We start from the raw sequence: 17,097 nt of genomic DNA on the forward strand, positions 1-17,097 counted from the left end.
CCCGAATTTGAAGAAAGGAATTTTCTGCAAAAGTATTTGATGCCTTTTCAAAGGAAAGTAAAAAATAAAAGCTTAGGCAGGTAGCATAAACCAAGAGATAGGACTACCAAACACAACCTCAGGACTCCTATGTTGAAGGGGAGACCACTATATCACATCAACAGGACAGAGCACTCAGTGTCAGCAGACAGAATGAACCACACAATGCTGTGCACATCTGAATGGTTAAAAGTAAATGTACTGTCCTCCACGCTGGGGCTCTTACATTTTAGTCTCTATGTTCTTATATTTGTTGACATTCTTTTCCTTAAATAAACTCCAAAAAGAATCCAAAACTCAATACTTCTCATAATGGTCAATCAATCAACAACTAATGGTTTTTATCAAGCTAGCAGTAAGCATTCTTTGGTCTATCTTGCAACTTGCAAGGGGTGAAAATGATATAATCCCGCCTTACCCTGCTTGTCAACATACAGTGCCAATACAATGCATTGTACATACAGAACTTTTCAAGGACTGGCCAACCACTACAATGATAGCAAAAAAAAAATGTTTATTACATGTCAACACAACTGAAATTCTTGCCTTAAAATGTTTTTATGTTTAGTTTTTCCATATTTAATTTTTATAGAAATGCACACAACTCTTTATACATGTTCACTGTTTTAATAGTTGGAAATAAGAAGAGAAAACACATGCTGCAGCCTGCCATCCAAAACAACCAGTAAAATCATTTTGTTTCTTTTTTCCCCCAGTCTTTTATCTTAAATTGACCTTTTACATAACTGTGGTCTCAGTTTGCATAAAATTTTATATTTCACTTTTTTAGTTTTCAAATCTCATTCTAGGAGTTCAATCATTAAATTATAGACTTAATTTATTGCCTGATACTTAACACTCACATTTAAGTAGGAGAACATCCTTTTTCTATGAAAAACCAAAGCTTATATGATTCCAGAGCACTTGGTAAAAAGAGATCTAGAGGTTACATTTCCCTTCTCTCATTATAAATTCTTAATCCAGTATACTTGAGCAAATTATATACACACAACATAACATAATAATGCACTCTATCACCCAAAAAAGAGTTTCTAAAGTCTTACCCTTTCCAACACTACCAAAAAAAAAAAATCACTACTGCCTCACATAATTGATAGGCTATTTTTACCAATTCCAATTATTTTAACTGTAATCTATGAACTGGCAAATGCCAAATTATTCCTGTAGTTCAGACCTCTCTTCTGAATTTCAAAAGCCCATACAATATATCCAAATGACTACAGAACAGATCCACCTGGAGGTGACACAAACATTTCAATGGAACACAAAACTTACCACAAAACCTTTGATAGCTCATCAGTTTTATCCATGTTATCTTAAATAAATCTCAAGTCCGTGGACATATGATCTGTCCAGCCTCACTGCTGTTATTTCAATTTAAGTCATTCCTCTTCTCATACATGGTCAAACTAAAGTTCAGTCTCTTGTCTCCCTTTCTCCAGTCTTTGCTACCCATCTGAACCCGAGATCACACTCACCATATTACAGACAATGTGACCTTTTTAAAACACAAGTGTCACCCCTTCTTTCCTTAGTTTAAAATCTCAAAATGCTCTCTTTCACTTTAAGTTAAATTCCAAAATCCTAGATACGGTATGTCATGTTTCATGTCACTGTGACCAAAATACCTGACAAGAACAAGTTGGTGGAGGGAAAGTTTATTTTGGTTCATGGTTTAGAGGTTTAGTACATGGTCATCTGAGTCCATTGCTCTGGGCCCAAGCAAGGCAGTGCATCGTGGGGAAAGGGTGCGGTGGAAGAGCACTGCTCCATTCATGGCAGCTAGGAGGCCAAAAGGTGGACAGAGAAAGGGACCTGCAGGGAAGATGAACCCTTTAGGGCACACCTCAGTGAGCCACCTCCTCTAGTCACACCCCACCTGCCTAAGGTTACCATTCGGTCAGTTCATTCAAACAAGGCTGGACTTCTGAACATTACTGCAATAACATAGGAGCTTTGGGGGGACACCTCATACCCAAACCATAACACATGGACTACAAAGTCTTGAAAGATCTGGTGTGTAGAACCCTCCTTTCTTGTCTCTGAATCAACACCCCTTCTTCATCTGTACTTTAGCCAAACTCAATATTCTGCTTTCTCTCTTTTACCTCTGATCTGTTCATTCGTCTGCTGCTACAGTCAATTCCCACCTCACGCCACCCAAACCTGAATAAGCTCCCCATTATTTAGACTTCAATTTACAAACAAACTCTGTCTCTAAATCTTTATCCTCATTCAGGTTAGGTGCCACTGCTATGCACTGCCATAGCAACCCAAGTTTCTTAGACCATCACACTTACCATCAGTTATTATATTTGCTTATATTATTTTCTGCCTCCCCACTAGACTGTTGATTCTGAGAGGTCAAGCACTGTATCTGTTCTGGTCATTCTTTTTTCCAAAACCAGCACAATGCCTACAACACAGTAGATTTCAAACATTTCTTGGTGATTGGCTAGCTCCATACCTTATGAGTTTTAATGAGATGTTTCTTTCTTTTAATGGCCTTTCCTATAAAACTGACGGCTCCCTTGATTTTCCTTTGCCAGGTTTACACATTTTCAAGCATATTGAACATAGTGATATTTATGATCAGCCATTATTCAATTTTGACCCCTCTTATTGGGCATAATTATGTGCATAATATTTGGAGGGAACAATAATCAGGCTTTTGATAAAACAGAAAATAACTGCAATTTTTATTATAATTAGTAGATCCAAAAATAGAAGTTAACTAAAATTTTAAGTATAGATAATAAATTGCAATTTGACTTTCATAAACTGCAAATTGCAGTTGATAATTTTCATGATATTTTAGTTATGACTTTCACGAATATGCAATGGTTGCACAAAAGAAATCTTTACAAAAACTCTACAAAATTTTAACATTAAAAAGCACATATACTTTAATTTATATCTTAAATTCACATTTGGTCAGTATAAATTTATAATCCTCCTTTTTTTTACTGTTCTAACAAAAATTAGTTAGAAGCAGTCTTGTTTATGTATATGATTCTTCTAGATCATAAAAACCTAAGATGAGGAATTTTGATTCACACAATCTTCATATGTAATAGATGCTTTAGTAAATACAAGTTTAACAAATTAATAAAAACAAAAATTCTCTCTGGTATCACTTACCAAATTGGACTCATTAGGTGGAATATACTTTTCTGTTCCCATTCGCACAAGTCCATCATGGTAGAGAAATATTTTTAGCGGATCACATGATGTTACCAGAATATAAATTCGTAAGTCAAATTTGTAACCTTCCATTAGGAAAGGCTTTTCAATGTATTCTTGAACAATTAAATGATCCTGAGATGGAAGTTTGTCACCATTTCTTATCAAAGATATCCTGAGTTTAAAGAGAAACACCAAAATGAATAATTTGATATGGAAACAAAATGTTTAAAAAGTTATCTACATACTCAAGAGGAAAATAATGAAACAGGAACTCCAAAAATCTATCCCTCCACAAAGGCAAGAAATATTTTTTTTTAATTGTCATAATCAACATTTTGGAGCCCCAGAAACTTATTAAAAGCCTACAACATCCAGTGACCATTTAAACAAGGAAAAAAACAACTAAACTTCTAAAAAAAGTTTTGTAGCGTTTTAACCTACTCTATTCCTACCACTTAATTCCAGTTCAGCAATGACCTTGAACAACTGCCCATGTTCCTAGCACAAGTACCAATTCTGGATTGCACAGAATGGACCTTATTCTTGCAGTTGTTTATTTTACCCTGGGCCTCCCTGGAAGAACTCAAGGATTTCCATTTACCTTGTGTAATTCAAAGTTCTACCAGTGCTGAGGTGCCCCTTGAGGGACAACTGTTGAAAACATTTAAGGGCAAAAGTCTGTTGCCTAGTGCAAAAAATAATGCTTGGAACAAACAACAGACTAACTAAAAAAGACTAAGAGAAAATGCTTGGGAATGAAAATCTTTGGGACTTTGAAAAACCTGTCATATTCCAATGAGGCTAGAGTGCAATGTTCATGCTCCAGGCTAGTCACGGGATCAGGAAATATCTGAAAATGTCACACATTCTCACCTCCGACTAACCATCAAACTGTAATAAGCAGGCACTAAAGGCTAAAGTGAAGTGGGAAAGGAGCACCCAACAAACAGCACACATCTGCAAAGACAGTCAGGTTTCATATTCAAGCTGTTTGTTTGGGTCTAAGTGTTTGAGGGTATCTGTCAAATTTCCAGCTGAGAACTGAGCTGACAACCAGGAACTTCACTGGCCACACACAACAGACAATACAGACTTCAGGAAATCAGTTCTAAGAGGTCAATAAACAAACAACAACAGCTACAACAAAGCAACAACAACAAACAACATGAGGGGGGAAAAGTCTGATTTCCATGGTTGCTACATTATAATATTCAACAAAAATTATGAACTATGCAAAGAAAAAAGAAAATATAACCCATATGCAGCGAAATAAAAAAACTAAAGCCTAGACATTGGCTTTATTAGATAATCAACTATTTAAATCACTGTTTAAAATTTATACAACGACCTAAAGGAAACTATATACAAATAACTAAAGGAAATCATGAAAACAATGTCTCATTAAACAGAGCATATCTTTTTAAAAAAAAAAAAAAGAACAAACAAATTTTGGATTTAAAAAGTACAGTAACTGAAATGAAAGTCATGAAATAGTGTATTGGTAAAAGCATAAAAAGAATCAGTAACTTGAAGATAAGCCAACTGAAATTATCTAGTCTGTGGAACAGAAACACACACACACGTACACACACAAATAAAGAAAAATAAAGAGAGTCAAAGAAACCTGTGAGACACCTTCAAGGATATCAACATACACAAAATGGAAGTCTCAGAAGGAAAGAGAGAGGAAAAAAAGGAATATTTAAAGAAATTATGAATGAAAACTTCCCAATTGAATGAAATAAATTTATGCATTCAGGAATCTTATTTAACTCCAAGAAAAATAAAATTCAAAGAGATCCATATCTATTTTATAATAATTAAATTGCCAAAGAACACCAGAACTTGGCAACACAGATAAATATGAAAGTCACTATCAATGTAGTTTGGGTTTGTAATTCCTCATTTATTTTTAATGATTTAAAAGACAACTGCATAAAACAACAGTTATAAATCTATACTGATGGACCAGAATATTAGACAAATTACAGTGTTAATCATAAGCTCAAGGCAACCATTAAACAATAACTCTAAAACTTACAATAAAAGAAATAACAAGGGAATTAGGTGTTAACAAAAAATTCTATTTACACAAAAGAGACTATAGTAGAGAAATTTAGAAATAAAAACCATATAAAACATATATGAAATAAACAGCAAAAGGAAGTAATTCTTTTTCAGTAATTACATTAAGTATAAATAGATTAGCTCTCCAATGAAAGAAAAGGTTTGGCAGAATTAATTAAAAAAAAAAAAAAAAACCCATGGTCCAACTATATGCTGTCTACAAAAAACTGTCTTCAAAATCAAAGGTCTGAATAGGATGAAAGTGAAAAGACAGTGTATGTAAACAACAATCTGGAGTGCTATACTAGTATCAGATAAAAGAAACTTAAAGACAAGAATTACAAGAGGCAAACAATGACATTATAAAATGATAAAAACTGTCAATGCATCAAGAATATATAATAATTACAAATATATATGTATTTAGTAATTGAGCTTGAAAATATATAGAATATATAGAGCAAAAACTGGTAGAATCAAGGGGAGAAACAGTTCAACAATAACAGTTGAAGGTTTCAATACTCCACTTCTAATAATAGCACCTACAAAGCAGATCAGCAAGAAGTAGACACCTTCAAAAATTAAAAGCATCTTTACCTACATACTGTTGCATTATATGACATAAACTCAAACAATACAGAATACCCTTTTAATTATCTGCTCTTTCGGTTATTTTTATATTGTAACCAAAAGAAATTTGAAGACTATTACTTATACACATTTTAACAATAAATATAAATATATTTATACTAAATGTTACACTAAAATTAAGAAAAACATAAAATTTAGTAATCCTTCCAAAAAATTTCCTTTTGATACCTATAGGAAGCCAAATAAACATTAATCAATTGAAACAAAACTGCCACTAACATACTTGATTATTCTTGTTATCAAACCACATTTAAATATAATATATATGATTGAAATATTATGATTAACAGTTAAAGGAAAATTTTGGACAATAATTTTGCAAGTAGATACCACTTCCAAGAATCTTTTTTCCCATGTCATTTTTTTTTTTTTTTTGGTACTAGGGATTGAACTCAGGGGCACTCGACCACTGAACCACAACCCCAGTCCCACTTTGTATTTTATTTAGAGACAGGGTCTCACTGAGTTGCTTAGCACCTTGCTTTTGCTAAAGCTGGCTTTGAACTCGAGATCCTCCTGCCTCAGACTCCTGAGGTGCTGGGATTACAGGTCCCCATAGCATTTTTAATAAAAAATTTAAAATAACTTAAGTCTATTTTATTAAAAACTGCCTCAGTCATATTTTTCTAAAAGTTCATTGCAGACAACTAAACATAAGAAAGCAAAAGGAAACAAGAATGTTAAGTCCACATTCTAATCTCAGTTAACATGTCTAATTCTTGAGACTCTAGCTTTAAATGTGTTCTACTCATTTCTAACCCAATTATCATGGCTACATTTAAAAAAAAAAAAAAAAACAACTATTTATCCAGCAAAGATCATACTATTCTGCTTCAGGGTTCTAGTTAGGCAAAGAGTAACTTCCTTTTCATTTCTTTCTCTTTACTATAGCAAATGACTTTCCCTCCAAGCTTATTAAATTATAAATGAGCATTTTATGTTTATGAAGAAAACAGAATACAGATTTTTCCTTCCATTTTGTTATCTATTAAGTTCTCATGCCTGCTGATTCATTTTTTAAATTAAATTACTGAAGCTTGTGAGATAGGTTAAAAGAATAAAGCTCATTAAGCATTTAGTTCCAAAAATCAATAAAAACTTAATTTTATTATTTTTTCATAACAGTACTCAACCATGAGTAATTATGCACATTTATTACTTTCCCTCCATTTTCAAAGTGTTTATATATTCCAGGTATATATAAACCTACCCATGACCCATTGCACCATTAGCTGGTTTTACTATAAAAGTTTTCTGCTTCCGTTTTTTCTTCAATTCTTTCACATAATTCTGGAATTGAGTATATTCAGCAGGGAAGATCCATGTTCGAGGAACAAAGGTATAATCCAGAGGCCGAGACTTGATCATTCTATAAATCAGAGACAATATGAAAGATAAATTCTATTTAAATTTTTATTTTATTTCTCTACTAGGGATACTGCAATGATTTAAATTCCCTCCATTTCTTCATTTATTCCTTCACTTATTGATCCAGTTCAACAAATATCTATTAAGCACCTACTATGTACGAGACACTAGACTAGACTTTACTAGATCCATTAGTGAAAAACGTAAACCAAAATCTCTGCCCTAGTATGTGGTAATTTTCATATTGCTGCACCAAAGATTTATTTGATCATACACAGTGCTAGGCACTGACAATATTAAGATAAATGCAATATGGTCTCTGCTCTGGCGAATCCACAGAAAGGCCATTGATCACAAAACCAAATGATGACTGCACGGATGGCATATGAGACAAGGGCATGGGAGTGTGTCACTGACTGACAGGGAGGCTCAAGGCCAAGAGCAAGACACAGGGGCTCTTTAAATGTGATTTTTGGTTCATCCATGGGAAGAAATTTTGGGTCATCCATGGGGAGCAACTAATTTACTTTTATGCTACTGTTTTTAAAATTTAACTGCTTTTCTGAGAAACAATGTGAAAGCATCTGAATCAACAGAGGTGCTGATTATTATCTGTATGCACTATCTGTACTTGTGATTGTATAGTTATATGTCCTGATACTTTCATTTTGCTATACATTAGGTCATCTATTCTATTAGATCACATAATTTAGAAATAATTATAGGCTTAAAATGTTTAATCTTGATTAATCCCAAATGTTAATTTTGTACTTAGAAGTTCCCAATAAAATGAAGAAATTATGAGAAAGGTTTTTTAAATATTGCCTATTTATGAAAATTTGATTGTTTCAAAGGAGAATTTTTTTCTGAAAGTCTTTTATAAGAAGATAGGGCCTCCAAATGAAATTGGTAAAAATTAAAATGGAGTCAGAGCACACAGCTTACATAGAATTGAGTCTAAATTCTATGACTGGGTGTGGAATACATCAGTCACTTCAGTTACACAGTGAAAGACTCATATATTTTAAAAGTGCTTCCTCATGAGAATCCTATAAAAATGATGCCACTATAAGAAAATAATTACACATTTCATCTGGCAAATCTATTTTAAGTCAACAAACTAAATAATCTCAGTACAAAATGAGAATAATATAAGTTGGTTTGAAAATTAAAGACAATTGAAACAAAGCAAAATAACAGTGATAAAGTCCACAGTTTTTGTTTCCAACACCTTTAAATTTATTATATATTTAACAATGATATAAAATTAGATCAAGTAAAAGTTTTTATCAGAATAATACATTTTAAAAACTAACCATCTGGTATTTGTAAATGGTACCATGCTTTCACATATATATTTGGAAAAAACTCAAGCACATGCATATTCAAGTGAATACCTTATTCCATCTAAGTTATCTAGCTCAAAAGAAACGAAGTTTTTCTTAAGAAGATATCTGGGATCATTTGTTTTGTCATAGACTTACTAAGTGATATTAAATAAGTAATCCTGTTAACTATATTTATATTACTAGGTTATAACTTTTTATCTAATAGAAAACTATTTTTTCCATAAGGAGAATTCCATGGGCTTTGTGGAATAAGAAACTGTCCGACTACAATAGCCTGCCAACCACACAAACTTCTTTCTCTACAAAGGAGCCAAAAGCATCTTTACAAATTGAGAATCTGGTCAAATTACCGCCACTACCAGTCTCCTCACCCCTATATCCCCCATGGCTTGGAGATAAAGACCATAATTCTGAACATCTTCACCCTCAGTTAATCTCTTCCCTGTTTTCCAACCATCTCTCTCTATGCCCCAATTGTACTTGACATTATTTCAGTATCTTGATCATTTATGTTTTCTCCTACCACCTGACCTTGGTTCATGCTGCTCCTCCTACCTGGATGTTTCTTACTTACTGTACCAATAAAGTACTATTCATCATTCATATATCAATTTCCACATCACTTCTTCAGGGAAACTCTCCCATTCCATCCTAACAAGGTCAGAGCTCCTATTCGACACACAGGCTGAGGACTACAAACCAGTACTTCATAGCAATTATCAAAGTTGCAACTGAATGTTATAGTAACAATAGGTCTGCTGTTGATGACTTATGTTCCCAGGGTCCAGCACCATTCGCAGTACATGGTAGATACTTAATAAATGTGTTAAATGACAAGTAAGACACATGCCCAAAACTTTACAGAGGTAATTCCCTTCCCCCCCCCCCAGGTCCATTCTTCTTATAATCCTTATAATCATGCTACCTACAATATATCCCAAATCAAAAACCCAGGAATCATCCAGAAAACCTCTCCCATCTTTAATACTCACATCACAGCTGTTTTCAGTCAATTCCATCTCTTTAACATCTTTAATAGCAGACCAATTTTATCTCTAATAACACACAGATTTATTCTCTGTTCCTCATTCCCACTATCACTCTTGTGGTTCATTAGATAATCATTATTTCTTAACTAGATAGTGATGATCATCTCACCATTTTCTCCTCCAGTTCTACCTTCATTGAATTCATTATGCACAGTACCACCCTGATTTTCTCAGGCATTATTTCTCTGCGTAAGTTAATTCAATAACTCCCTCAGATGAAAAAAATTTGTTGAGTAGATAAAAGAATAATGAAATAAAATATAATATGGTACATGTGACCCTGCATTTGCATAAATCATCTCAGGCTGAGTCTCACAACATCATACATAACCATAGAAACTACTTAAAGGTGCCCAAATGTCATGTTGGTTCAAGTCTTCACGTATTTTCACCCACTGCTATCTCTGCTGTGAGCTTTCTCAAAGAGTAAACCCTGTACACTTTTCTACATCCATTGTATATTTAACTATACCTTTCTGACCACCAAAGTGACCTCTCCCTAATAGTGGCATGTGACCACCATGACTTTAACACTTCATATTTTTCTTACTCCTCTACTAAAATGTGAGTTCTAGGTAGGAACTAAGTCTTACGATCTTTTTACTCAAAAATTAGCAGTTTTTGGAGCATGCACCAGACCTACAAAAAAACTTGTCTCGTGAATAGATGACTATTTATAAACTTTAACATGGAAGCATATTAATAGTTCTTAATTATAAACATAAGTTTACTAAACTTGAAGAATAGAGTTCCTTTAAAAAGTTCTTCTTACCCACTCAACACTCTTAAACTAAAAAAAAAAAAAAAAAAAAAACAAACTAAAACATAAAACAACCTACCAGCAGAAATATAAAGTAGACAAAAATTCTACAGTTCATTTAGCAAAACACTGGAGTACATGTTAACAATTTTTTCCATGAAAGTACATTGTTACTGACCTCAGAGATAAATTTTTGTGCATGTACATCCCTGGGTAAGCATGCATACATGTATCTACGTGTATTGCGTGCACATATGCACCTATTACAGTGTGCCCGGCACATGTAAGATGTGTTCAATAACCAGTATAAAAACACACGTGTGTGCACACGCACACGCACACACACACAGACACACACAAGCACACATACATGGCATATAATGCAACAAATTAGTTACCGCACAGTTTAACTAAAAATAAACAAATATCAATTGAATGCCATACAGATTGCCACTTACATTTAAAAGAAAAACTTCCATTACAAAGAAACAGCAAATTACAGTAAAAAAGAGAACTGACATTATGAGATGAATTCTGATCCAGCTCTGCTATTAACTATGTTTGACTTTGAGCAAGATATTCATTTCTCTGATCCTCAGTTACCTCCTCTGCAAAATGAAAGACTAGAATGAGGGAACTGGTAAGATCATTCTAGCTCTAAAATTCTCTCTCATCTAGAAATCATTTCAAATCAATATAACCTTATAAAAGATAACACTACAATATTGATAGTATAAAATCTCAAACAGGTCTTCTCTATTACAAAGAAATGAAGATTACTTGGTCATATTTCTTGCTAAGAAATCCTTTCTACAGATCTCCCCCATTCCTGGAAAATGGTTGATCCTCTGGAAAATAAAAAAAGTAAATATTAATATTCTCATTAACTTAATGAATATATTCATTTATACTATAATACAATTAAATTCATCCTTTGAGTTTTATAAACTGGAACTTATTAATGTAAAATATTTTAAATTAAATTATGGAATTAAAGAATCTGTCATAATAAAGAACACAATTGTAAAATTTTAAAGAAATCAGAGAAAGATTTTACATTGATGGTAAATAATGTCCTGTGTTGAATAAGTGGTAATTCAATATCCAAATTGTTTTTGAAATTTCTACATTTACTATCTTAACACACATAGGGATTGTAGAAAAAAATGCTGAAAATGAACTTATCAAATATTTGCTACCACTGACTAATTGTGTATTATCCTCTAAATTAACAAATGAAGGACTATATAAAATGTCAATTGACTGAAGTTCCTTGTTTTTAGCTTCTCAATGTGATGTCTACTTTCTTCTGAATAAAAATTTGTGTTGCATTGTAAAAATAAAAGCCCAATTACATATATCTGACATTGCAAGATATTTCCATTTCTTGATCTGCCTATGCAATCTAGTCCATTTCACTCCTCTTTGTGTAATGCAGAACACATTCTTAGGAAAAGGGTTTTTTCCTATTAAATCTTCTTTAAAGAAAGAAAGAGGTTAAAAGGTAAGCTTTTTAAAAAGATGCAGGCTTCATGCAAAGAGTCAACACAACTGCAAAGCAACAAAACAGGCTGTTGAGGTAAGCTAGAACTGAAATCTACCACGTCAGCATACTAAGGACCTATATAAAGAAACCATGATGGAATTCATATAACTTTCCTCATACCAAGAATTGGTTGTGATTAATGTCCCACCTGGTAATTCTGCAGCTCTACAATTTTCTCCTGCTGAACAGCAGAATCACACCATATAAGGTTACTTGTTTCATCCTCATCTGGAGTTTTCATAAATCCCATTTCATCTATTACTAAACGAACTGCAAACAAATAGTTAAACCAGAATTGAAATACTTCTGAAACATTTATATATGTAATATACAGTATTATAAATACTACAAACTAATTAATACAGTATTTCATTTATAAAATACACATTAGTTGTAGCATAACTTCAATTTTAGTTAAAACAGTTTTATCTAGGACCAAATTTTTCTCAAAATAACCAAGAACTGTATTAGGTTATACCCCAAACCCTAATTTCAGTCCTCTCAGATTTAACAGGCACACAAAACTTCCAAAGGGTTAAGTAGTCAATTTTTAGCACAATAAAAACACAAAAGTAGCTGAGACAAAACCTATACTCAGATACAAATTTGCTTTTATTTCTTCTTCATGACCTAAAGATAGGTACAAAAGGGCAAAGGTAAAAATAGCCCCTGATCTTGAGACCGATCTTGTATTTTCCACCTCCCTAGTTCGAATTATTTTTGGCTCCTGAAACTAAGTCATCTCTGTTTACTTAGAGTATGAACTAGTGTAGCAGAATTCACTGGAAGAATTTAGATACTGACCTAACTCTGTCATTCTACTGAGGAAGTTAATACTCAAAAAAGCTTCATTTTGAATACAAACTATTTAAGCATTGCTCTCTGATCTAGATTTCACAGTTAATATACTGACCTTTTTCTTCCAACAAATTTCAATTTTAAAATAAAGATAAGCAATATACTTCGCATAATTCTGGGGTTCCAACAGAATTCTGAACCTTAACAGAATGATACAGAGCTATACAAGAGTGCAAGAATGTTTTGTTCATGTTTTCTTTTTACAGGAACCCTACCTATAACATATCAATTGTTGGAATGATTTATCTCAAGTACAAGTACTGATAACCCCAAACCTGTTGGTCTCAAGTCCTAGGGACTCCTGATACTTGCTTGCTGAAAAGAAAGAAAGGACTCTATATGCAGGCATGACAGGCATAAAGAAGTAGACAGTGAGTGGGTGGAAGAGGTGAGGGAGATAGAAACAGCTGCTGAGTTGAAGTTGCTGCTTTCCAGGGAGGCTTGGTGGAACCTGGGGTTGTACTAAAGCCCCAGGTGATCATATATAAACACATGAGAACTGAAGGAAAGGTTCATTACTGACTCCTGTCACAGCTCTGGCATTCCGAGGACTGTGCCACCTACAGCTCATACATACAGAGGGCAAGGACAACAGCAGCACAGCCTGGGAGACTCCTTTAACCAGTTCACAAGCAGCTCAGGAGCAGACCTATTCCTGAGTAAATGAGAGCCACTGTCAGGGGCCTCTCAAAAATCACAGGGAGGACGTTGAGATAAATGGAACTCCTAGCAATTATGGAGGAGGGAGTACGATGCGCTTCTTAAATCTCAGTATCATGTGCACACAAACCAGTGGAGCTGGGAACATCAAGCTTGCATAAGAGGAATGAAGAAGATTTATTCTTTTTTTATATTCACAAAATCAAATTTTAGGGTCAGTCATATATAAATCCCTTTTATAAAGAATGTCAAAGTTCAGAGAGCCAAATTGAGCTTTAAGGAAAAAAATACAATGTCAGGTTTGAAACTCACTTTTTTTTTTCACCTAAGCTATTTAACTGCCTTTTTGTTTGAACTGAAATTTTAGAAACCACTTAGGATCTTTTCAAGGATATCATCCTCCACTGCACAGAAAAAGAATCCCTCTAACGTGTCAGAAATTTTATAGAAAACACTTAAAAACCCATTACATAAAAGATAGTTATCTCTCGGTATTGTTTTCAACACCAAATCAGTTTTTCAAGCAATTTTTAAAATCACATGATTCTGAGGAAACTTACCAATTTCAAACTTTGTCCCAGCAACATTTGCAGTAATGATTCCCTTCTTCTTCTTCTTTCTGACTTTCCTTTTCACAGTGCTTTGATAAGGTAACTCCATATTCAGATCCAGGGGTGAGGATCCCTGAATAACTTTAAAAGAAATGTAAAAAACAACCAAATATAACTGAAATTGAAAAAAAAAATCCACACCAGAAACACAAATGCCCTCCAACAAGGTAAAATTATAATTTACGGTACTTCAAAAGTACACAAGCAATTTTGAATATTCAACAGTAAACAGTTAAGGATCTACAACAAATCACATGGTGTAACATGGCTCAGCCAGTCTGCTTACCTCCGTCTTGAGGCAGAGATGGCATTACTGCCTATGCCAATAGGAAAGAAGTGTATGTAGCTGTACCACGCTCTCATGAAATCTGGAAGTCTCAGGTTACTTTAAGTAGGATGTAGTCCCAAATGACTGCAAGTTCTTATCATATTATCTCGGTGGAATCCTCAGATTTCAAGACACTTAAGTTATGGGCTATGAAGGTACCTATAGGGATTATAAAACAAAATCATTTAGAAAAAATGTTTTATGAATTCTTGATACATGCCAATATTATTCTTTTTTAAAGGTCAGGTAATGACAAAAATTAATGTATTCAATCAACAAATATTTATTAATCAATTTCTTAACCTTATACAAAATGCAAAGTGATGGTTCTCCATCCTGAAAGAGAGCAAGTTAAGTGGAGGGGGTTTTATGAGATTATGTATAACTTTTATGAACACTAACATACATAAGTGATAACAACAATAAAAAAATCCACTACCACTTATTGAACACTTACAATCTTCAGCATTATATTATGCCACTTAATTTCAGCAAGTCTTTGAGGTAGAAGCTTTTTATCCCCATCTCACAGGTAACTAAATTTAGCTCATAAAGAACAAATAATTTTGTCTGCTAAGAGACAAAAGTGGAGATTAAAATGAAGATACTTCTAATGTCAAAGTCAGAGTTAATTAACCAGAAACCATGCAACCTTCAACCCAATACCTAAAATGTAACTGCATTTAAACATGAGTAAAATATTGATATTTTATAAATGAACCACCAGGGTAGAGAAGGCTTGCTGAGTGAGTGAATGCAGAGAAGTGATTTGTCTTTAATGGGGAAAGAGGAATAATAACAAAGCAGACCACATTTGAATTGTATCTTAAAAAATAATGATTTTGAAGGGCATAAAAATAGGATGAGTATCACTATAATGATCTTATTTGAACACACAGAAAAACAAAACAAGCATTTTTTAAATGAATGACCCATTTTGATTGACATGTTATCATGGCCTACAGTATACTTTGTGTGTGCACTGTATGTGTATGAACTTAGGCTTCTGTGCCCTGACTATACTGTACTGCCAGGTCTCTATTATCAACATTCTGATTTCTCCCTTCATAGTGTAATAATCTTTGAGTTCTTATAAAACATCTCTATGTACAGTGAAAAATTATGAAAACTATTATTATGATAAACAAAGGCATGTTACCAACACCTTCACAAGGAAATTTACCTAGTCATCAGAAATTCAGAACTATCCAGAAATGCAGCTACATTAAATGTAACTCACATATATCACTCCAAACACCATCGTTATAAGATTCATTACTAACAAAATTTAGAGTTTTATTTGTTCACAGGTATCACTTTTACTAGAGTAATTGTCCAGTATAACTCAATACCAAAACTAGGAATATATTATTTATTACAGAACAACAGTGGCAGTGTATTAATATTTAAAACAGTTCATCTCATTAACCAACCTTTAACTGCAGTTCATTTCTCCCCCGATTTCCAGATGTAGAAACTAAGAAGGCTGGAGGTAAGGCAACAGAGCTTAGAAACTGCAAACCTAGACTTTGAACTCAATTCTAACTAAGTATTCTCTTCATTGAATTCCACTGCTTTCAGACACCATGCTAATAGGCTACATATACATACAAGAAGTTTACATCTCTTGTATGTCAGTATTCTGGCATGTCTTGCAGTATGTACTGCAACAGTATCCACAGTACTTAAAACCAAACAGTGAAATCATAGTGAACATCTCTAACCTATCTCTCAGTTCCCAATTGCAAGCTGGACACAGACTAGATCACATCTCAGAACAAAAGAAAGTAGAAGCATAGAGTTCAGCTCCATTTCTTTCTAGAAGTTTTCTGATACTTCCGGGAGATAACTGAGTTTACCAGGTCATGTCCAACATCTTGTCACTAGAGTAAACAAAGGCCCCCTTTATAAGTATCAGAGTACTTAGTACATTAAAAGTAGGTGCCAAAGTCAACAAGAGTTTGAAAACAATGTTCGTTTACACTAGGCTCTGTGAGCAGATATGCTAATTTGTAACAAATCTTGTATTTGTTTTCTATAGAGTTCAAAATAAGACTGTTTAACCCATCCATTCAGGAATTTTAAGTCTTAGAAATTATTATGTTCGTATATAGACTTCATTTAATTTTTTTATGGTTTGGTAAAAATGTTTAACAAATGTGAGGACCTCACTATATCATCCCAATTATAATTATTTCACTTTATTCCAGGCAAGAAATTTACAATGACAGATTTATCATACTACTCAGGTAAGCCACAGTTATCTGCTTTCCCGAAACAGCATGTTTCAGTTAACTCCCTAAATTCCTTAAGTCAATGATTTCTAAAGTTTGACTGCAAAGGAGAAACACCTGAGGAGCTTTTGAAAATCTTGGTGCCCAAACTAAACCTCAGAACCAAGTAGCACCTACTCAACAGCATTTTTAAAGCTCTTCAAGTGATTATAGAATGCACCCAAAGTTGAGAATCTCAACTACAGGCACCTAATGACATTTAAGCAAATAAAATTTTAACATACATATAAAATTATAAGAAGTGAAACAGAAAAAATCTTTACAAATTTTAAAAATAAGAAAAAACAGATTTTTTAAAGCATTTATAAAA

The 17,097-nt window shown here is 33.4% G+C and overlaps 1 protein-coding gene across 9 annotated transcripts in view; it reads right to left on the reverse strand.

The window, feature by feature from the left end:
- Positions 1-17,097, reverse strand: part of TTLL7 (tubulin tyrosine ligase like 7) — a 131,881-nt gene that overhangs the window by 68,247 nt on the left and 46,537 nt on the right. For 7 of the 9 annotated variants that reach the window (XM_079139605.1, XM_079139602.1, XM_079139603.1 and 4 more), the window contains 6 exons: positions 14,452-14,652; positions 14,115-14,246; positions 12,185-12,306; positions 11,271-11,338; positions 7,175-7,333; positions 3,202-3,418 (listed from right to left, as the gene is read on the reverse strand). In XM_079139605.1, the coding sequence (XP_078995731.1) occupies positions 3,202-3,418; positions 7,175-7,333; positions 11,271-11,338; positions 12,185-12,306; positions 14,115-14,246; positions 14,452-14,476 (723 nt within the window). In that variant the 5' untranslated portion in view covers positions 14,477-14,652. Of the gene's footprint in view, positions 1-3,201; positions 3,419-7,174; positions 7,334-10,948; positions 11,248-11,270; positions 11,339-12,184; positions 12,307-14,114; positions 14,247-14,451; positions 14,653-17,097 lie in introns of those variants that run through there. The other 2 variants (XM_079139606.1, XM_079139607.1) reach the window with 2 other exon arrangements.

Source organism: Sciurus vulgaris (assembly GCF_902686455.1).
Source record: "Sciurus vulgaris genome assembly, chromosome: 1".
NCBI classification, from domain to species: Eukaryota; Metazoa; Chordata; class Mammalia; order Rodentia; family Sciuridae; genus Sciurus; species Sciurus vulgaris.